This window comes from Anarrhichthys ocellatus, unplaced genomic scaffold (assembly GCF_004355925.1).
Source record: "Anarrhichthys ocellatus isolate YVR2014 unplaced genomic scaffold, GSC_Weel_1.0 scaffold8, whole genome shotgun sequence".
Classification (NCBI taxonomy): domain Eukaryota; kingdom Metazoa; phylum Chordata; class Actinopteri; order Perciformes; family Anarhichadidae; genus Anarrhichthys; species Anarrhichthys ocellatus.
Genome location: NW_022280038.1, coordinates 3,023,192 through 3,047,215, shown reverse-complemented (window position 1 = coordinate 3,047,215; position 24,024 = coordinate 3,023,192). Strand labels below are relative to the sequence as shown.

General features: G+C 41.1%; 1 protein-coding gene across 1 annotated transcript in view; it reads left to right on the top strand.

The window, feature by feature from the left end:
* The window catches only part of cd276 (CD276 molecule), a 61,853-nt gene extending 46,730 nt beyond the window's left edge, over positions 1–15,123 (top strand). Inside the window, exons 7-8 of the mRNA XM_031848377.1 lie at positions 3,639–3,677; positions 14,238–15,123. Of these exons, the coding sequence (XP_031704237.1) occupies positions 3,639–3,661 (23 nt within the window). The 3' untranslated portion in view covers positions 3,662–3,677; positions 14,238–15,123. The remainder of the gene's footprint in view (positions 1–3,638; positions 3,678–14,237) is intronic.
* The last annotated feature ends 8,901 nt before the right edge of the window (positions 15,124–24,024 follow it).

Here is a 24,024-nt window from a genome sequence, read left to right as displayed (position 1 = left end):
CCGCACACCACACACAGAAAGAAGCACCGTTATACCAGGCAGCTACTTCCAGGTCTGAAAAATGAAGACTATACAGAATTGTCTTTAACTTGCATTCTATCAAATAGTGAGCTGTGGCCAACTCATCTGGTTGCGAAAAGAAGTATGATTGTAAACATGAGTTTATGGTGTCAATCGCTAGTTTCAAGCCTGTAATACATCTTCATTTTGTAAGTAATTGTCCAATTTAGAGTATAATTGAAGCGGATATGCTTTAGGGCGTGGCTAACTTTTGATTGACATGTTGTTCATCACTTTATCCCTTTCTCTGTGTGTTTGCAGTTCATGAAAGTTAATTGTACTCGGTTGCCTTAAAAATGTCTTATCTAGCATTGGGTTGTACTTACAAACCCTCTCGTGTCACTTCTAGTTGCAAAAAGCCAATATAATCTACATCCACATGCAGGGATGTGCAGTGTGCAGTTCTTGCTGGCTTCATCCCTCACCTACCCACCTTCTGTCTGAAATGTGTTCAATAATCTGAGCATGAGGGGGCTGCAGTCACTAGTGCAGCTCCTCCTGTTAGAAGCTGGCTTTAGTTTGTGTGCACTAGCCCCTGTCTCCCTAAATCCTAGACTCTAAGGAGTCAGGCCTTAGCAACGAGGCCCTGGAAGAGAGGGTTAGTCAGTGACCCAGTTCTTTCATAGACAAAGAATTGTCTGAAAGGAGAATTTGACACGCCCTCTGAAAAGGGAGCTTCACGCGAAAAAACTGTTTTCTTAACCCTTCTTAACTGGAGCAAAGTCCCATGAAGGTGGAAGGTTAGGGAATATCAGGCCGTATAAAGCTCGATAGCACGAGGAAGCCACACTCTTTACCATATTCCGGTTCCTTCATGCAAAGGCCACCACTGAAAGATGGATGACGGTTGCTAAATCATATTAAAGCTTCAAGCCCAGTAGCTCATTGCCCTAAATGATTTTAAGAAGCTAGCTTGCTAAGGCTGTGGAAAGGTGACTTTTGAGCAGACAGCCAGAAACAATGACCGCTGTACCAGAGTCAAAGTCACCTCTGTGCTTATTATATCCCACTCTCTGTCCTGTCTATTGAGTTATTCACATTGTAATGGAAATGCAGCACCTTAATGTGTGAGGAACATAATATTCCCTCTCTCATGGGAATCAAAGTGTCGCATCTCGTGTGAATGAAGTGCCTTATTAAATATTTCAGAACAGAGTATGGCGGTTATGTTTGGGCGACTGTGGCTCAGTGGTCGCGTCGTCCTTCAATCAGAGGGTCGGTGGTTCAATACTTTTTCGATGTGTCCTTGGGCAAGACACTTAACCCCAAATTTCTCCCGTAGGCGGCGAATGAATGGGTTTCAACGGTTAGACAGTTCTGATGGGCAGGTGGCACCTTCCATCAGTGTATGAATGGGTAAATTACTTTTAGTGGTTTCAGTTTAATTATAGTATGTCCATTTATCCATAAGAACAGCATGGTAGGGAATTGGATAATAAGTAACAACTAAATAAATGAATGTAATGGATTTGTTTTTGCAAAAACATGGTTGTTTTTGACCAATAGCAGCACAATGATTTCACACGCGGGTCCTGTTTTTTCATTTGCGGGCGACTCAATTCGCATCCTGCAGGTTTTATACTAGTCCACTGGCAGTTGGTGGTAATGTGCCGTAATAATTTCTCGCAAAACATGGTATGCCGAAAATACCAGGATGTCCTGTGCTGCATCTGGTCACATTTTGCAGCATGCAAGCCAGCATGCTTTCGTGGCTGTTCTGACCCACAATCCTCTGTGTAGTGGATATATGAGCTAGAGAGTCAAAGTTTGAGGTGCAATGTTATGATGTAGTTTGTCCCAATTGAATGCAATGGATGCAGTACAGATTAGTTAATGCAGTATGTACTAAAAGTAGAAAGAAAGCATATGCAATTATGAACACACTGATGGATGTAAACAGTGCATGCACTATTTAAGATATTTTGTTAACATTGGCTTTGTAAATGTGGAAGGAAATGCACTCAACATGTTTGCTGAACCTCAAGGATACACGCAATGGGTTTTGGTGAGAAACACTGAATTTAATATTTTGTGTGTTTGCAAAAAAACTCCACAGGGCACCTTTTAAGTTAGTTTGGTTTTCTCATTTAGTGTATTGACGTACATTTACAGCCCAATCCAAGCCACAAAGTATAGATTGCAGGTGGTTGAGTTATAAATGCGTACTTAAAAAACGTTCTAGACACATGGCTTTACAAGCCCAAGGCTTATTAAAAAGTTGCATAAAGTATTCTTACAACATAACCCAGTTTGACAGACCTGCAGGTCACTAACACACCATTCCAGATCACTTCAGTTTGAATTGAGAGGGCCTTGGAAAGCAGCCCCCAGGCAGCTCTGCTTGACATGCCCTCCCTTTTCACTGGCAGCACATATTCAGCCACTGGGCTCTCCCAGCGGTCACACATTACCGACTAAAGATATGTAAATAGAACATTCATGTTGCCTTCATTATTGGATGTGGGTCACTGGATAACTTCAAGAGCACTAATTAAAAAGGCTCCCAGCACACCATTGCTTAGTAGTTGCACACACACACTACTCAAGCACTGCACTCATGTTCCTTGCTGGTTCAGCACCATAGCATAAGCTACATGTTTGTGTTTTCTCCAAGGGTGAACCCTGAGAGATGGTGTTGAAGACCAAGTTATGTTCAAAGTTGTATTTCCTGTGGTTGCTTCTTTCTCTTATTTCCCACCTTGAACATGACAAAGGCTTAGATTCCAAAAGGAGATTGTCAGTTGCTGAGAAACTTTCTTCTCTCCTTTTTCTCCGTCCTTTGCCTTGAGTTTGGGAAAGAGCTCATCGAAGATGTGCTGCACACTGAGCTACTTTTGCAACCTCTCAGAGGTTATCTGCCGGTCCGTGAGGAAAAGGCCAACCGATAATCGTCAGACGAGATAGAAGAAAAATAGCAGCTCCTAAATCATTTGGAATAATGAATGTTGTCACAGTTAATAAAAGCAGTCAAACCACTCAGTGCTGTTCATCACAACAACAGGCCAAACCCACTGCTGGCTGGTTTGCATATCAGACAAAAGTAACTGCTTTTGTGAGAACACTGGGGTACTTTAGGAGTGAAGGCAATCCTTTTCCTGGGATGATCCCCCTGTACAGATGCCATTTACATCCTCCTGCCATCCACCTCCCCCCGCACCCCCCATTCCCCCTTCTGTCATGTAATCTACGCTCCTCTGACAGCACAGCCAAGGCCCGGTGGGAGAGTGCCTATCCATCTCACTACCCCAATCTGCCTCCCCTGTTTGGTTCCACATGAGCACTCAGCTGCTGTGACTAATTAAATAAAGCGCTGTGCCCTCTGCTTCCTGTTAGCCATGGCAAGGTTGGTGCACAGAGATGGAGCAGAGGAGGAGGAGGAGGATGAGGGTTGCTGAAGGAGGAGGGGACACAATAACAACTACCAAGCCTGTAATGATGCTTAGGTCCATGAGTCAATAGACAAAGTTACGTTGATGCTGGCACGACCACTTTACCGTCATTGTATTTCTCACAGATCCTTCAATGACACAATATTTTGAGCTCAAGTATTCATTCTTGTTTGTTTTCCTCTGTTTCAGCCATGACACTACTGAACAGCTAAGGCAGAGAGAATAGAGGTGAGTACGGTTCAAATATGTCTAAATGTGTCTTTGAGTACACCTCTGTGTCGCTCAGTAGTCACACTTTTTTTCTGCTTATCCCAATTGCCTGGTTTTCTCAGCAGTAATGCTCTGGAGGACACAGTGCGTCTGTAGGTTATGGGTAAGTGCTGCTGTAATGAGGCTCGGCTGCATTAATTCAGCAGACAGTGGGGGATATGTGAAGTCTTGACATTTTGATTTCAGGAATCACAGGGTCACTGGCTGATATGACAAATCAATTTCATTTCTATCAGGCATGCAAACACAAATGCCCTGCCCTACTCAAAGCCACTGTAAGAGTCTGATTAATGGTAAACATTCAAGGTGTGAGTCGTGTCTTTCTATTTTGTTCTGTCTGAAACTGTGCATATTCTGTGTCATCCTCATGATGTTTGCAATCTGCCAACTTTAGCTTGTGAAGAGCTGTGGCAGTTCATTTTGGTGTACACAGTAAAAGCCTAACATAATAATTTTAATAGCATGTTTTTTATGGATGTTTGGCCACTCTGGCACATTACATTTACAAGCAAATCTCAGTCAAATGTACCCAGCATTGGAGGAGAGAAAGATTTACTGTGGAACTTGCACGATAATATAAGAGACAAGTATTCAATGTCATTCTTTGCACTTCTTTCAATAAAGAAATACTCTCCAGTTGTGATATAAGTGATGCTATTGCAGCATTGTTGTTTGAATGAGCAGTCGCCTCTCTATGTCGTCTCACACACACCTAAGCCATGCCTGTAGCTTATAAATACATGTGTTGGTTAAAGCACTGTTGGTTGAGGGACACTTGAATACAAACAGATATCTAAAGGAATATAGCGAAGTATAACAATGTCCCCCATAGTAGCAACATAAAGCATAGTTTACAGACGAATATATATTCCTCAGAGCTCTTCATATGTACTGTGACCAGGCATTCAGTACCATGGACAGCTCCTCTTCTCAGACAGTAGAAGACGGTGCTTGAAGGAAGGTGAGCAAGTTGATCTCAAATGTCCTGTTGATATTGCTTGTTGACATGGATAGAGTTCCTATTTTTTTTTAATGATCGCTTTTTTGCATTTTTGCTGTTATTGGACTGTCCATGCTGAAGAAGCAGACAGGAGTGCGCTCCGACTGGGTACTGGTACTGTAACTGGCCTGCTTGATTTGAGCTGTGATTTGTTCTGTATTAGTAGATGACCCAGATAAACAACCTGAAAGAAGGACGAGTGTTGATAACTGGGAACACAGACAAACGGATTAGTAACTGGATTTTCCCTGTAGGACCTGTGGAGAATCGTTATGTAATCTAAGAAATGGTGTGACAAGACTGAAAGTAAACCTCCTCGGTACAGCCACATTACATGGAGTCATCAAATGATATAATACCACATGCTGTACGGCATCTCTGGAGTACTTGATGAGAGATGCGTCCATGCCTTTTCCTGACTTCACTGCATCTCCCTCTCTGTGTGTTACCTCCTACTGGGCGCATGAAAAGGTGGAGGTGGACCATTTTGCTGCAGTGTGGGCTGACTCACTCATGAGTGGCCCCTGGCCAGTGTAGACTGGTCAGTCCTCCCTGTTTTAGCTGCTATTCACCCCCCCCCCCCCCCCCATTTTTTCCAGACCAAAATACATCCAGATGTTGCTTGGCGACCAGGATATTTATACTTGGACTTGATCCATTTATACTCTGTTTCTATCTTTGTAGGAGTCTTCGGGCCCTCACTTATGTTCTGCTATTTGCGTATCGTCACCTGGTGTTGGGCATCATTCTTGAATTGATTTTCGTTCAATACTTCTTCAGTCTCCGGTTGTGTAAACAGCTTCCTCTTGACCATGTTTGAATGTTGGGTAGCTAATGGATTCTCAGAAAGCAACGTTGATGGTGTATATTTTTCCCCACGTATATTGTCAGACTAAAGGTTGACTGCATTAGTTGTATTCCCTATTTATTAATGACTTTGCTGTAGCAGAAGGCTGACCTGGACCTAATTGCAGCAGCAGAAATACAGCGGTAGGCAGATAGTAATGGGAGCCAGGGTACTGGCAATGTTGGACCCTGTGGCCCTTGGGGAAAGGAATGCGACACTCCCACTGGCCTCATGTTCACTCAACCATGGCCAGCCTGTGTCAGACACTATATCCCTCCCTGGACCCACCACATGGACCTCTATATGCCAGGAAAGTCCAAAAACTTGGAGCTATTTTTGGGGAAGCTACATTGTTGTAACCAACAAAGGGCTTGAGTCAGGGGGGAAGGGGATATTTTTGTGTTCAAAGCTTTTTTTTCCGAAAAGCAAAATATTTCTGTCCTTTTTGTTCTTGTGACATTGTTGCTGATATTTCTAGAGATATTTTAGAGGTGCTCCATCAATTTTGATTTAAAAAGATAATATTGAAGTTTTTGTCACAACGGCGCTGGAGTGATAAGTGTGTAGCTGCTCTGTCTTTTGTCAGAAAATGAGACACAATTTGATAAGTTTAGTTATTGGTAAATAATTCCTGCTATTTGGAACAATTTCAAATGTATTCTGCCAATAAGGGAAACCTGTACTAGAAGTCCCCACCACTGTTTAAGAGTCACAGTGACTTCACTACTATCTCACATTAACATACAGTATGGACCTACACTGTATCTGTTCACTGTTCCTCTAAGACTTACTTTTAATAACCAGCAGTTTGGTGTCACTTGTGTGAATACTTTTTATTACAAGGTTGGACAGTTACAGCTTGTTTTTATTATACCCTGACTGGTCATTGCCGTAAAGCCACAGCATGCAGAATGTGTAGAAGATGATGGAAGGTGCAGAAAGTAATTTCCTGTAACTAGCCAAAATAAAGTCTGGCCAGCAGGAGTCGAAGAGAGGACATTTGTCTTTACTGTTGTATCCACTGACCTTCACGGAGACTGTTATTGCTAGGTAATATCCTGCAAGCCCCTCAACCTCTCTGCTGCTGAATCATCCTGGATCAATTATTCTGCTATTTGTGTGGCGGTTTTTCTATCGATTAATGCATTTATGCAGAGTGCAGCATATCTTATTTAATAGAGCCAGGCTCTGCGTTTAATTAAGTCGTTTGAGAGTGAGGCGGCACTTTGTTTTCATAAACATTTGCCACATCGATACATTTGTTCATTCGTGACTTATGTTCGTCTACTCAAACTTTTATTGTTTCATTACTGGCAGCCCAGCACAGATAACATAGTAAATGGCTAACTGCAGCACACTCAATATTTTGTAGATTGTAGCCATCGTTAGTGGCTCATACTTGCTGTGTGCAATCATAAATACTACATACTGATCATTATGGCAACTTTGTGGCCCAGGCAACTTAGAGATTAGTAGAAGTCGTCGTGTTGAGTGAATAAAACTTTCCCCTGTTCGCAGATGGTTGGTTGCACAAATGTATCTTCCTCTTCATACTCACCACTGAGTGAGTCAGCTGGTTATTTTCCAAAGTTCTCCTTTTAGTTTTAGTTTGCATTCCCCAGTGGAAGGACACCCAATGATTGTTGCGTAACCACAGTGTTGAATAGTGCTGTTGTTCTTTGGGCACTGGAGTTAGTGAGTCACATCACACAGCTGACTCAACTGACTAAACAGAGTAATGTCTTTGAAGTAACATCGTCAAGAGAAACCTTACAACTTCTGCATTGGGCTGCTAAACCTTTTGTTCATCATTTCCAATGTTGTTGTTAGTTTCTTTTATGTGTAAAGGGTCAATAGAGAACAATTTTGGGCAGAACCTTGGCCTAGACATAGATGGCTGCAAATGAGTAAATATGCAAAGGGAGAGATATGAAGGGAATAAAGAAATGAGGAGCAGCATGTATGATCCCCGTTATCTGCCTGGTGACTTTTGATGAATTCCAATGAGAGATTCCTTTTTTTCCTTTTTAAAGAGAGGCCCTATAGGTGCAGTTAGTGATAGATAATAGCCCTTTCCAGCTCTTTAAGCAGTGTTGTGAAATATTGATTTAATTTGCCCCTATATATTCCCTTCAACTTTGGAGAATATGTCCCGTTGTTCTGTCGTTTGCAGTAATAGCTCAGGGTTTACTTTGTTATAGTTTTAAGTGCAGGATGCATACAGGCAGTCTATTCTCAAAGGATGGGGACACGTCAAAAAGGGGTTAAATGGAGTGAAATTTGAAAGAAGAACACTAGTCTGAATTAAAAGCTTGCTGCAGCTAGGTATGAAAGATGGGATGTGAGTGTTTTAGACTAGGAGAGGTAGGCTCCTCCAGTTCCTCTCTGCTGTATGTGTCAGGTGAGGCCCTGCAGACACTGATGATGTCAGACAGGACACTTATGTTTGCCTCTCTCCAGGGAGGTGTCTTGAAGTGGAGTTTGACTCACTATTCCAGTATCTGTGATCTCTGCATTATTTATGCTTTTGTCTGAGACATTTATCAGCGTTTGTATACCTTGCTGCCTCATTCTACAGTACATCTCGTGTGATGGAAGAGGCTGCAGCGATGATGGCCTCTGAGGGAAGCCAATAACTGAATATAGTAGCTCATATTGATATCAGAAAACTGTAGAACGGACAAGTGTGCTGCACAGCAGTCTCTGCATACTGTTGATGAGAACCTTGGCAAACATCCATTCACATCAAAATAGTACATTGAAAAATAAAATATAACGAGGAGAATGCCGCGCTGGCTCCTCTTTCTTACCTTCATATTCATTTTTTAAGACATGAAACGGGTAATATGTGAGCTGTGGTAGGAGTTGCACAGCCACTGAATCGCTGATCAATGACAGCTAATGAACACGGCAGGAGTTCTGCTCTGTTTGCCTCTCGACAGAGCGCTGCCTTCTCTAGAGAACTCTTTTTCTCCTGTTTTTGCCAGAAAAGCAGAGGAGCCTTCAATGAAACCAACTGCCTCTGGGCTCAATTAACTACCATAGATTACTCATAATGCAGATGAGAGACTGTGTACAGGATCAGCGGTGTGGCGATGTTGAAAAACACACAGAAAATGCTGCATGCATGGATACAGAAACTGGGACACTGTGTACTGAGACATGCCATCAATGTATAGTCGATAAAAGCTGCTCCACAAAAATGGGCCGTAACAAGCAAAATAATGTCCTGTATCTACTTTCATGAAAGTCATTATCCCAATAATAAAAACAGACATTTTCTGCACGCACAAACATATATTCTTTGCAGTACTTTTATGGACATCAGATGGAGCAATGAAAACTGATGTATTAAAAGAAAAAGGCTGTACCGAATCTATAGTCTCCACGATAACCTGTAATTCTTTTTAATGTTGTGTATATATACAGTATATATATATATATATATATAGACGCAAGCAGCAATAATGTATGTTTTGCAATGTTGTTGTGGGCATTAGAGAGCTCCGTGGTGATGGTTTGCTTTTGGTGTGGCCATGGCCCTTGTCATAACATATTAGCATCACTTAACATCCCTCACTCAGGCCGATTGCTGCAAGTTTTCCTCCCTACCAAAGCCTCTGCTGTTTGGGCAATGTGATGATGTCTGGATGTTTCTCTTCAATCTCAGAATTTTTGCACATTGGAAATGTTCAATTCACGGCAACCAACAATGCCGAGTATAGTTTTTGAATCTAAATGAGTCACAAGTAGCGGTTTTAAATGAAACCCAGCCTATCTTTTTTTTTTTTTTTTACAATGCATAGCTATCAAAGAGAGTCTGTTCAGCACCGGAGAATTTACAGATGGCACAAACCTAAATACTGAACAGTCCTCCCCCCCGACTGTGATGGGAATATGCATACATCATGTTGCCTATTGAATGGTGAGATGACTTTAATGTGCAGCTTTTTAAAGTGTGTTCACATTATCCTGAAACTGCAGGAGAAGTTGCACATGCTCATATAGTGGGAGCTTAAACTTGCATGTCTCTGTATGCCGACTCACTGCCTCAGTGTTGTTGTTTTTTTTTTTTACTGTAGACGTAGAGTCACTAATGAGATGAGGAGGCCCATGATCAAACATGCAGAGCTTTTGAAATGAAATAAACTTGATGATACTGACTTGTGGAAAGTCTTGTCTTTCAACTAAACCATCAGAAGTGATTAATTAGTGCTAATTGGTGGTGCATTAGTGAATATCCAACCTGCCAATCATTTAAAAATTATAATTTTACTCTCATGTGCTCTGGTTGGACATTATTTCAAATAGCATGCACATTCAGACCACTGTCTATAACTTTTGGCTTTTTTTTGGCTCACTGCTGTCTCATATTTAAGCAATTACCTGAGTGTCTGTGTCATTTCCATTTCTACGTTTTAGAGTTGGCAACAAAAAGGTGTAGAGACGCAGTAGGGAATCAGCAATTGTGCATCAGACATCAATGGCCTAATGCAGGGGTCTTCAATGTTTTTCAGGCCAGGGACCCCCAAACTGATAGAGAGATGGAGCAGGGACCCCCGACTATATATATTGTATAAAATTGTGTTTTATATTAAATGGGCCTAGTGCCTTGTATACCTCTTTATTGTACATTCAATACTAAGCTATTCAAATAATACACAGGTTCATATATTCATGTTTTTATTTTAAACATGTGCAAGGTACAGTGAGTAGGGTGGCTGTGCCACTGCCATTTATAAACATACCTTGTCAACTGATACCAATGCCAACATCAACATTGTCTGTCAATTGCATGATAATCATGCATACAAGCTATTCAAATTGATGTTTTAATTTTAAACAAATGTGGAAACGAAAATGAGTGATGGCCTATTAGTGCCACTGCCATGCATAAAGATACCTGTTATCTTTCATACAATACTGAACTATTAAAATAATGGACAGATTCATGTTTAGAGATTTATTTTTATTTTTTTAATTGTCTAATCAACCAAAAATTTCACGGACCCCCTGCAGTACCTCCGCGGACCCCCTAGGGGCCGCGGACCCCCTGTTGAAGACCTCTGGCCTAATGGTATAAAATGAGTCCCAAACTATTTTACACATCATGAAACATTCTTGCATGCAACATCATTAAAACATCATTTAGAAAAAAACAAAAAGATGTATTTGCAGAATGCGACTAAAAATGGTAAATGTCCCTCTGCTATGGTTTGTGGTTGTGGTGTCACTGCAAAGGGGGCCGCATTGACTTCGCTGCATACCGATGATGGGCTGAAGTGTGCAATGAAACGGGGCTGAATGTCAACTCATCTGCATGTCGCAGTCCTTTAGCCGCTGTCAGGTCTTCTCCGTTCATCCTATAGGGTGACAGTCACCTTCATGCTGCATCAGGGAACGGCACAGGTGGAGGACGGACGTTTATGTCAACCTGTGCGACTCTTAATATTCATCAAGTTTAACATCCTGGGAATATTAGTGGGTTTTGGGTAAATGACTGACTTTCCTCTTGAGGAGGCTGGCATCCCAGTGTGAGCACAGAATAAAGTGTGACTTATTTTCCACTCCTTTTACCTTCCTCCTTTCTTCTGAATCACCTCGCCTTTGGGGCTTACCACAGGAGTCTCTTCAAATGATCCTTAAGTCTGAAGTGGAGAATCAAGATTAATGCACTTTCACGTCCCACCCACGCTCCAGGGGGGGAAAAAGTCTTATAATTAACACCAGGGGGCTGCAGGCTGCTTTTGGAGAGAGGTCGAGGGTGGGGTTCCTCGACCGCAGAAAAAGAGCTGATAAAGGTGTGAGGCTTTTAGAGGGTGATGTGTCCTGTTGCTTTGGAATAATAGTGGAATGGTAACAGAATGGCCTGTCAGAAAACTCACTCTGGCTTATTATTATTGGAAAAAAAGTGGAGGGGCCTGTAGCAAGAGCTGCAGCACATCTGCATCATTGTTGGTCCACTGTGACACGCCCATAACATGACAAGCGATATTAAAAAGGGCGCACCGCTCTGGCTTTCCATTGCAACGTCAGTTGTAACTTTACAACTTATAATACAGTCTCCCACATTGCAGGATGTTTTTTGTGTTGTTTACTGAACATTTTTGGATCCTTTTAAAGATGTGGGTCTGTCACCTGATGCCATTGTGCCCAATAAATGAGAAATAACCTGACATGACAAAAGAAAAGGAGAGAAAAAATAGACTGGCCTGTAAATACCTGTTATGCCACTGTCAGATGTAATGATCTAAATAACCTACACCTACCACTGCCTGCCATTATTGAATGTATTTATTAAATTCCTTACCGCATGCTTTCAAGCTTTTACTGGCATAGGGTTGTCTCCCTCTCCATTTTGTATCAAAAGAATTGTTCATTTTGTGTCACTGCATGCGAGGGAATGTTAGTTAGCTGACAGTGGCAAAACACGTTTGTCTCTACCTGATGTGTCCCAATTGGTGTAGTGATATTCAATGTTTTGTTTCAATTACTATGTTTTACTATGAATTATTGAGCACGTTTAGATGTAAATATGAATAATTACCCCAAAACCGTTTTTAATTTCTTATCCAACTGTTTGGCAGTACCTACGCAGCCCACTAGATGGCGCTCTGAGGCCCACCAGTTGTTGAGAGTACCTAAAATACGAGATTTGTTGTAATGTAAATGCATCCATAAAAGCAGGTCTTTGAAGTATCATTTTCTATTCTTGCACAGAGAAATTGTCACGGTGTGTTTGATGATCTGGTAATGATCTTTAAGTGTCACCGAGTTCAGCTTCTTTCTCGTTATCCTGAATACTTCTCCAAGGTTATTCCCAAACATTTACTTTCATAGTCCCATGCCTGCTGTTTGTCTTTGATAGTTACTCAGATTGTTGTTGTTTCTGTCTGTGTCAAAAAGCAGCAGGCCTGCTGTTTTCAGGTGTTATGTTACACAAGTATATAAATATCAAAACAGGGCAAAGTTACCGACGGGGAGAATGAAACATGAACACGTACATTTCAATGTAAATGAGGAAAGAAATGGGCACAGTGTGGATTTACAACGGTCCGTTAGATTGAATCCACTGTGCCGCTGTATCTTTCACGTGAACAATCTCCTATAGCCCGAGCAAATTAGTGTGCAATCTCGTGTACCAGCTGTAAATGAATCCGTCCATCAGCTTGTGTCTCAGGTGATGGAGAGCAGCAATGGTCCTGCGCTGCCTCGGCTGCTTTGGATTCTCAGACGGAGAGAAGCTGTTTGTTAAACACTTAAGTTGGAGTTTACTTTCTGATTGCCTGTGTTAACAATCCCAGACAAAATCTTTTTTTTCTTTCCTCTCAGGGTGGTTGTTTTGTAAGATTCTAAATCACTGTGCTGCAGATGTTCATCCAGTTTCTCCGTACAAGTCTTTCATTTCACCTCTGACCTCTGGACTCCACGGCTAGCGAGACTCCTCTTCGAAATACAGATCTTTAGATCTCTCTTGGGGGAAACTAAGGGTATTCGAATCTGATGAAAAAATGCATGTGTGAAAAGTGTGTTGTGTTCGTTTGGGTTGATGGATAAGTTGGCAAGTCGGATTACCCTCTGACAGGGAGCGAATGGAAGCCAGAGAGCAATTTTTAAATGTAGCGCTGCTCCGTAAAACAGATATTCTTCTGCAAGTGTTGCAATATGCAAAGACTTGAATCATTTAGAATGACAGACTGTTAGCAATTCCCCTTAGGGTTTTATGTAGGATTTAACCACATCACACCAGCCTGTCATGTGTAAAATGTAATAAAGGGATGATAATGATTAGGAGGCAGGAGAAGCTCACTAGCAGAACTATTTTTGTATTCTCTGAGATGAAGAATTAGGATAGACACAGCGAGCGCTTCAAGCACGAGGATACATGTGCGAAGAGACAAAGCTATTCAAGTTTACAGTACATCTAAATCAAGAGTGTATTCATGACAGGTTTAGACAAGTGCAGCTAAGGTCTTAATGGGATACAGAGAATGAGCAGGGTGTTTATGCTGGATATCTCTCCAGGAAGCGCAACTTAAACGATCCCAAAGTTTACTGTTTTCATTTAGAAGTCCAGTCGCATGCAGTCACAGCTGACCGACTTGAATGATGCATCTAAAAGCCGAACCTCCAAGCATACAGCCAACTATATTGCTTTTAAAAGCTTCAAGTAGGAGAGCTTCATGTGTGACATAATTAAATTCCACCCAAGTTAATTCAAACTGTTTAATGATGCAGGGAGAACAATTTCTTTCGCTGTGCCAGCGGTGGGTTGGTCCGCGGGGGCTACGAGTGAGGAGAAGCATTAGAAGTTCAGAAAGACACTTGTGATACGGAGGGGAGGATGTGCAGACGGAGACAGACTTGAAGGTTGCAGCATCCTTGGAAAACGCAGCTTCCTGTTGGTGTGATTGTTCATTTTAATAATGCCAAATTTGCTTTGTTTATTGTTTTCTTCATTATTTTACCCTTATTTAGAAAGATGATAGTAGACAATTATTAGTAATATGCACATGAGACCAGATTTTAGTGGTGGGAGTGCCTTTGATTTTGTTGTTGGTTAATGTAACCATCCTGCAGTGTTTCATTATTTTTCAAAGCTAATAACCTCTCTCCGACGGTGAACAGCCTGACATTATACGTATTGCGTTTTTGTGTCCTTTTTTTCCAGGAGTCGGGGCTAGACGGCGGGGAGGAGATGAGACTGGCAGGTAATCCCGCTCCATCTATCCATCAACCTGGAGACTATTTCCAGCGTCCCCTACAGAATGTCAAAGCCTCGCTGAGCAGCAGATGAGTCCATCATCCTCTTTCTCAGACTTTCCCTCAAGTTTCCATCAAAACACATAAACACATCATGTGCCATTATTTTCTATTGCCATCCCTCCCCCTTTTTCTGTCAATGGAGGGTCACGGCAGTGAGTGAACACAGTTGAGTGGGGTGCCCATATGCAGCATGCAGAAGAGAAGCTCTGTTTGAAACCCACAGGATGTGACAGGATCCTTCCTCTGTCGATGACATCACACTGTATGGGCTGTGATGGGGGTATGTGTCAGAGATCTCCTGCCTAATAGGAAGTGAGACAATTAAAGAGATGACCCCGCCTCGGTTGCCATCACTGTCTCTCTGCCAGAGAGGGAGCTTGGCTCTTCCATTACTCCTGCACTTGCTAATTAGCGTCTTTCGCTGGAGTAACTTGTGCCTGTCAGTGTGTGCCGTTCTCCTATATTCAGTAACTTGAGGGAATTGAAATTGAATGCCAGCTAAGCTCCAACAAACTGCAAATGGTGCATGGGATACACCCTGATTCTCTCACTGACCCGACAGCCTTATATGTAAGAAATTGTTTTTAATGAACACAGAGTATCTCCGCGGGTTTTTTACTGCTGGTGTGGAACGTTTCATCTGTTCCAGACAAGCGGATGTACTGGTTGTTTTATTGCATTTCTTTAGGTACTTAAACAAGTCCCTGTGCCATATGTCCATGTATGAATGCCAAAGCCATTTCTGTTCCAGATAACCCAGTGCCTATTTACATTAAAGAGACATGGTGAAACTGCCTGGTCATTGGTAATTATTGGTCCCATTCTCGGGGCCACTTTGTGCTTGTTCGGGCAGAACAAGGTCGAGTTTATTACAGACATTTCTTCACCCACAGGATTAGCCATGCTGCTCAAATTCACCCTTCCACTTTTCCATTAGTTGATTTATCTGCCGACTAGACTATTCTACATAATGAGTAAAACATGAATTATGGTCAAAGCAACACAAATAATTCATTTCCGTGCAGATCAACACTGACATGTTGAATTGTTCCCAGTTAGACGCAGTCCTATTTTAGGGCTAATCCCTCTCTGTTTGCAGATGCTCAGTCATCCCAAACATTTTACTTGTTTTGAATAATGGATTTTCTCTGTGATTGTTTGTTGCTGTCATATGTGAAATAGCTACCTTGCATCAAGTCTGACTTGTATAAGTAGTGCAGAAATACCTCCCCAACACACACACACACACACACACACATGCACAGGAGCACATACTGTGTCCTCTTGCTGAGCTGGATGAGACTGTTGATCAAACCCCAGGCTGTGCCCAAATGTGCAGATCTCTCTGTACAGTAGCCCTTGACCTTGCTGTGTGTCCTCGTGGCCCAGACACCCGCCTGAAATTAAATTACCGATTAGTGGCTCCAGGCCCAGAGAGGGGGTTTATTTGGTTGGCCCCTCTCTGAGAAGCGCTCATTTCTGGGACTGAAAAAAAATGTCGTGGGATTTAAGGAAGAAAATGCCTGAAAAATGTCTGGAAGACATTTTCTTCTGACTGTGAGCACTGGAGCCAATGGTCCCCTAAAATGGAAAATGTCTGCAAAGACTTCGAAATCTTACATCGCAGTTAAGAAGGGACATGGGGCTAGTGTAAATTTGGGATTTGGGAAATGTGAAAAAAATGGTTTCTTGGAAGCAAAAGAAAAGTAAATTAGAAAGAAAACCAAAGTCGAACTGAGGGAACTCTGATGAAACAGAAGCTCACTGCTGAATGAACACCTTGGGAATTAAAAAAAAAATCATTCTTGTGAGACAAAAGAAGCAAATGCCAAGCCCTCATTAATTTGGAAGTCTGTCAAGCCTTTCACAATCCTTAATTCCAAATTACATTTACTTCAAACAACATTCAGTTACGAGTGACCATCAATTGGTTACTGTTGGCAAGGTGAAGTTAAGACAACTGTCTTAATAAAGTTGTTAAATACAACTTCCAACTTAAAGAATAGGTTCAGATTTCTTACTAAAAAACGGTTGCTCGCTAGACTGTGATCCCTTCATTACCAGAATGGACAGGACTGATACCTATATAAATGCACATATGGGCATGTGACTATTGTTTTAAGGCTTGATTCTTCCACGCTCCCCTGTAGAAGGCAGCACAGCGGCTCTGCGTAGTCAAATGTACATCAGCGTAACAGCCAATGTTACTCTATACTTACAAATTCAGTTTGAATGTGTGCAAATACAAAGCAGCATGCATCACAAGCCTGCTGCAGTTGCCTTCACCTGCCAACTACAGTTCTTCACTTAACTTACTTGACATGCATAATTGGTCTCGCACTTAATGTCACCTCTCACGGACCCGGCCACAAGAGGATAAACATTTAAGATGCTAATGTCACATTTTTATTTAACTATCAAAATAAAACCGTTGGCAGGGTTTCGAGTTGCCCCACAGCCAAGCCTCGGACTACTTCACACACACACACACACACACACACACACACACACACACACACACACAGCGCAACCTTTCACAGATTACATTGTCTCCAGTTCAAACACCCTGAAAGCTGGTAACGGCTTGGTGTGGTGTTTGCATGTACAGGTACAATGCTTACTGGTGTGAGTTCATACAAGTCAGTCAATAAACCCAAACGGAGGCAAACAACAGAGATTTGTCCGAGGCAGCACAAATTCGGGCAAATATGTGTGTGTGCTCACATTGGCTAAAAAAATTAATATGTGCATGTATACCAAGAGACAGGAGTCAACGTAAAACTACTAGCTTAAACTGCCACGCTCATACATACAGGCACACTTCACGCACTACGTTGGAGCATATTATTGGGAACACATCGGGCGGCTATTAGTGGCCAAAAAACACAGACTGAACAAACACTCCAGCTGTCAAATTCACTCAAATAGAATTAGGCAAAAATGTGCTATTAATGCAGACCGGATCAAGCAGTATCTTGGAGCGTGAGAGAACACCAATGCAGCTATTTTTCAGAAATCTCTTCACACTCCACAGAGCTCACACACCCTGGCTCAGACTGTGGTCCAATCATGCAGTAGATTTATATTAGCACTTCTGCTACTCTGCATTTGTCTTGATTTGAACATGAGGTCCCAATAAAGTAGTCACTGAAATGGGGCCAGATGTGCTGCTAAATGTTAGTACACAGTAAATGCTTAGTGTGCTCTTTAGTAAATATCCTCCTTTATCCCCTCCATTTGTTTAGCAGATACTTCAAGGTACGCATGTATACGTACATCCTTTCAATACTACATTAATCATTTCTTTCCCCTCTATCAAAAGTGACCTCAGTCAAATGGAGAGGAAGCAGCTGTCAGCGAGTGGCCCATGTTCTGTTTGGTACAGAACACCTGAGGTCAGTGGCTCTCAGTCCAAGTACTCCACGCCCAGAGCTCTGTCGGTTCTATTCTAGCAGTCTAATCAGGGTCTGTTTCACACCAGGGACAGCAAGTGAATGCAATTGAGCACGCGGCAGTAAAGAAGGAACCAGGACCAGGATTGAAGACCACCATGTAATTGGTTTATTCATGGGATCCTGGGATACTCTATCACAAGTTATCAAGGTGCATGTAAATAGCTTGGGCTGTGGCCAGTAATCAGTTAACTCTGGATGTAAGCGTGGTGTGTAAACACTTACTGCGAATTCTGCTCACTGTGAGCATCCTTGCATCATTTTTACGATCTGCTGGGTTTGTTCACCGCTTAAGGAGAAAACACTGCCAGCATTTTACGCTGTTTTATTTCTCCTGAGGAGGCTCGATAATGTATTTAGTATGCAGAGGCGGGAGCGAACATAAAACAGGCAAATCAACTGAGATAGTGATCCACCATTATGAGGTTTTGAAAGCTGATGCTGTGACCAATATTAATGCTCTAAGAATATTCATGTTACATTTATAATACATGTATTAGTTTACATTAATTAATCCAAGTTTAACTTCATTTCAATCCCAATTTCATTCTAAACATTTTGGAACAATCAGCCATTGACATAACTTCCAGAATAACTGAACTTATTATTATATACTTTTTCTATGGAATAATTGAAGGATCGTTTCAACAATGAGATGATTTGATAGTAGATGACGGGGGATGCCATCCTCCTTGTTCGTAAAATGTTCAAAATGCATCCCCCTTGTTAACCATCCCCCTCTCCATTGGCCATAACCTTAAAAATGAAGCTACAGCCAGGACATGGTTAACTTAGCTTAGCTTAGCATGAAGACTGAAAACAGTTGGAAGCAGCTACCCTCGGTCTGCCCAATGCTTAAAGCCTAGCGGTGCCCCTAAAACTCACTAACTATGGTGATGAAAAACTTCCGGATTGTTTTACCACTGGACAAAGCCATGCTTGCAGTTTCCTTCTGCTTTTATTAGTTTTAAGCCAACAAAAAAGCGAATAAGCGTATTTCCAAAAAAATGTCAGACTATTCATCCAGCTCTTTATAAGGTTACCAAATAAGAAAACTAAAAAGTAATGTGTGACAGAAACATTTTATAAATGGGTAAGACACAAGTAACATGATCATTATAGTCTAACATGGAGTTAAAGTAGTACTAGTGCAAACAACAGAACAAATTCAGACAAATATACCTCCATGTTTCATTAATCACTTTTTTGGTGAGATTACACAAATGAATACATTTAAATTACTGACCTTTAATTATACCTCCTTATTAGGTCAGTAAGTATCATTTGTAGGGATCGTTGAGAAGAAAAGCTGTACGTCGCTACTCGTATATCTTCAAGGACAAAGGAGTTGCTTTCGAGGTTAGATGAAAATTCATTGAGTGAATCACATTATGAAAGTAAGAAAAGAAACAAAAAAAAACTTGAAAGCACATTCATAACACTCTGATCCTCCACCTTGAATGGCAAGCAGCCTTACTGGGCATGAGATGTTGACACAAGGATTTAAGGGAGTAAGAAAATGAAAGTTTCTGTTGGGGGGGCAGACATGCCAAGCTACAATGAAAGAAAAAGAGACAATTGAGGTGCTGAGAATTAAAGCCTCAATCCAACATTTTCAAGAATACCAGCTGTGAATATATACACAGGGATTTTTGTATTGCTTTCAGGTTGCGCTGTCACGTCAGTCCTGTTGATGTCTCTACCGTTACTCTACTGCGTAAAGACAACTAATATTTGCATCGGCGAGATAGAGAATAAGATCATGGATCGGTACGGCACTAATAATGTGGTGGGGGTTTTACTGTCATGATGAAGAGGAGGCTGAGCCTGAAAGAAAAGCTCTTGGTTTAGCAACAGATATCTTTCGAGAGCTCTGAGTAATTCTCTGTAGTGACAGAAAAGATAAGTTTGCAAGTTGAATCACAGCTCAGAGTTGCTCCCCTGCTACTTTGCATCAAAAGATGAGGCGGTATGGGCATCTAATCAGGAAGCCGCTGGGAATCTTCCCCATGGAGATGTTCGGGGCACGTCCAACTGAGAGGAGACCCCTGGGCAGATCAAGAACACAAAGGCCTGGGCAAGTCTTAGGATCCCCCCCCCGAGGTGGCTCGGGAGAGATGCGGCTGGGCCAACAAATCCAGATAAGCAGTGGAAAATGGTTGAGTGGAAAACTAAAGGTTTTGGCTATTCTGTAATGTCAGTTACTGAGAATAAGTGCATTACGTACTGGGTCAGTATGTGCCACGGTTCTTCATCTAGCGCTCCTTTCTCTTAAAAGGGTTTTGAATCTCATTCAACATTATTACTGTAATAATATGACTAAATAGAGCTTTAAAAGTACCGAGGATGTGGTCAGTGTGAATAAGCAAGCCTGCTATGCTGTATTCAGGGTCGATAGAAAAGTCACTGTTAAGTGTCATTTAATTTTGAATTGAAAAGCAACTTCTGTGAAAAATGTTAATGGTTATAATTAAAATTGCACTCATGCTCCTTTTTGCTCCCATGCTTTTTTGTCTGACTGAACAGCTCAATTGAAGTGCATCCATGTCTTCGGGGTCAAAAGGAGCTAAGGCCAAACTCAGTATGGCAGTTGCGGGGATATAAACTGTATATTGTGAGTGTTAAATTATTGATGTAATTATTGGTAATCAGTCACGATGGCCATAGAATTAACCTGAATTTTGAATTGCAGCCCGGACATGAAAGATGGAGGAGATTTTTCCCCCCTCCAAGCAATTGCTGTTCCTTGATATACTACACTCAAAAATCAAGCACACATGCACTCATATCAGTATGCAATCTGCACAGACTGCCTACCTACACATCTAACAGGTGCTAACTGCACCTGACCTTTTTACACTTCTTCTGTTGAAACCTTGCCCACTGAAATTGGCATCAATAATTTTGGCTCCCTGCAAAATGAAATAAAACGTCTGGATCCCCCGCTGCTAACTGAACTTGGCAGGACAGCTCATCAGAATACCATGATTTGCCAAACGAACGAGTCACAGCACATGCCCTCTACACCAACATGGACGCGTCTTTTTTCAGCACGCTGCAATTTGAACGAGCATTCTCTGATCGGTGCTCTGTAAAAAATAAAATAAAATGCAAAGTTAAATTGTTCCATGCTATACATGTTAGTCTCTAAAGAAGCCAGTAGAGACAGGAAGAAAAGGTCAGCTGGTCGTGGTGTTCTTTAGAAGACATGTAGGTGCAACGGGTACAAACGATAGTGGAGCTGTGCCCATTGAGGGGCGGACCCCTGGACTGGTACAGTATAATATGGAGTTGACTGTTGACTGGAAATCCCTTGATACTACAGTGAACATGAAAGGAAATACCTTAATAATCAATGTCCATGAAGTCAAAGGTCCAACAAAGGGGGAAAGCCCATGTGCATAGAACAAATTCAAAGCAGTCATAATGTATTTTTAACTTTTAACTTTTTCTCTTAACTTTGCAGACAATAACACTACCATCACATACAGGTCACAAACACAAAATGCACACAAGTAGTTCTTACAGAAGGACAATATGTGAATGAACAGCAGCTTAAACAACATATACAGTAAAACCCAAATACTTCACAATACTGCCTTAGACATTTTGCATTAGGATCCCAAGGCTGAAGGTTTTTTGAAGTGAAATAAAAATAAGCTGCTGATTCTTGTAAAGCAGTGTTAAGAATGGGGCGGAAGGTTGAACGCAGGAAACTGGTTTGAGTTCCATCTCCTTTAACAGTAAAATATTGATTGATTCCAACCATGAGGGTAACCTCTCCATGACTTTAACTAGTGTTAGTTACCTCAACATTACCAGATCTTAGAGGAAGTGTATTTAGCTTTTAGAGCATTGATATAACAGCAAACACCTATTTGCTATGTAAAGATATAGAGTAGTGTCACTCACTTAGTAAAATGCCAACGCTACCTGTCTATTTGTTCTCACTAGGCTCCACTAATAATGTATGTTTAGCTTAATTAATTTATTAAATAATATATTGAAATAGTCATTCACTGTAAATTTCTGGTGTTTTTAAGTGTATAACTAAGTTGTGTAACACAGAAGCTTTTATTTTTTTGTGAAGCCACCCCAGTTGCTTTATCTGAGAAAACCTGGTCAATATAATATAATAAATGCACTTAGAGCAGACTTTTCCCTCCTGCTTGTCCATATACAAAATATTGAATGCACACAAGATCTGGATTTTATTTGTCTCCCAACTGCTCAGAGTTTTAATATTTCATAAACAATGATCAATCACCTACTGCATCGAAGAGCAAATAAGTAATGACACTCCTGCTCGGCTAATGAAAACTGCAGCTTTTATTGGACTCCGTGGTTGCATGTTTGATTTTTCTTTTAAATTCTCTTTAAAATCTCATTACCTTTAATCAGGATGAAGTGATATCATGCTAGATTCTATTCCCTTTTCAAAACAGCTTCCTCAGAGGCCCTGAAGTAAGTAAATCACTGGTCCAAACTTGGGGAAACAAAATACAGTGCATAAGCAGAGGCTTATTTTAGCAACTGAAATGTGTGCTTTGTCAGACTCATTCAGTTGTGCTGGGCTAGGCCATCCCTAATTAAAGTGTTCTGCTCTACAGAGTCCCTGACTGGTCCTGAGCATGCAGAAGCTGTCTTATTCTTTCCATCCATCACATCTACTGTAATTACTTTTGTTTACAGTGGAGGAAACGGCAGCTGTCTGATTAGAAGTTATTGAGGAGATAACTCATAGGTAATTTAGAAATGGCGCTCAACTTCTCTCCTGGATGCAGATGAATCATTTCCTGTATGAAGTGTGGGGACGATGTAGAGACACTCATGGAGAACGACCCTGACAAATTACCACAGGGCTGTCAAATCTCCAAATCATTTTCCTCTTGAGCCGAACATTGTTGTTTTCTTCCAATGGTGACGATGGTCTCTCTTTTCCTGAGGCAAAAATAAAAAAAGTTTGCAAAACAGTGTAATTAGTTGCACACGCTGTTCAGTGTTTTCTCACAAAGTGAAGGAATATTCTTATTATTATATTATGTTGAAGGGCAATCTCAGTTCCCAAGTATTTTATGCTTTTAGTGAGATGGATACGGAGATAGCGGATAATAACAATCTATTTAAATTGTGGATTGAACGTACATAAACAAACTGAGAACCAACTAGGAGTCCCACAGTGTTTGACAGAATGCACCATATGACGATGCACTATCACAAGATTGTAATAAAAAAAACATGTCTTTTTGTGAAATGGATACTGAGATGTACATTACTGATATTAAAAATGGATGTGCAATATCAAAATGGCAAATTGATACGCAATACCCACTTCCAATATGGGAAATGGATCCTGCAGCAGAGATAAGATATATATATAAAAAAAAAATGTTTAAATCGACTGCAGAGTTTGAAAATACTGTAGATATTGCCCCAGTAGTTTGGTTATAAAATGTAGCATATTTCACATAATGAACATAATTGATATACATTCAGAAAGATGCAGCAAGTGGTATTGTACAATAACTTATTGATGTTGTATACAGTGATATATCAGTCAGTTATAACATATACCAGAAAGATACTGATTGAGCTCACAGCCTGTCAGTCATGATGTAGTACTAAGACTTTCACCCCACGACCCTGCTCTACCACTGAGCCACAGTCGCTCATAGTTGTTATTCTTCAGAATATATATTGTTATGCTATTTTACTAACTCTTGCAAATTTGCTAGTCACAACATCAGTGAAATCCATGATCGTTCAATATTTGCACGTTAACCGTCATATATTTTGATATCCCTTTTTAAACACAATTTTGGTCTCCTTTCTGTCTTTCATCTTCTTGAAAGCCAAAATTTGACACATCATTTTTCTGTCTGAGATATTGCAATAGGTTTTGGACCAAGAAAAGCAAATTGATCGACTTATTTTATTTTAAATAAACCACACCAAAGATGGAACAGGTGGTTCCAGATAGTGTGGTCGTCAAGGCTTTCCTGTTGTCCTTGAGAGCCGAGTGGGTTCACTCAATTAATGGCTGTAATTGGACTGTTTGGAATATCAGCACTGCTAATGTTACTTTGACACTGATTTAATTTGACATGTTAATCAATCATCAACATAGCTGGAGCACCCACTAATATGTTAACAAGGGATAAAAATAGCATTTATATTCTACGCAGACAACGGTGTAGCACACAAGGCATTGCGTATGATCATAATATATTAGCACTTTGA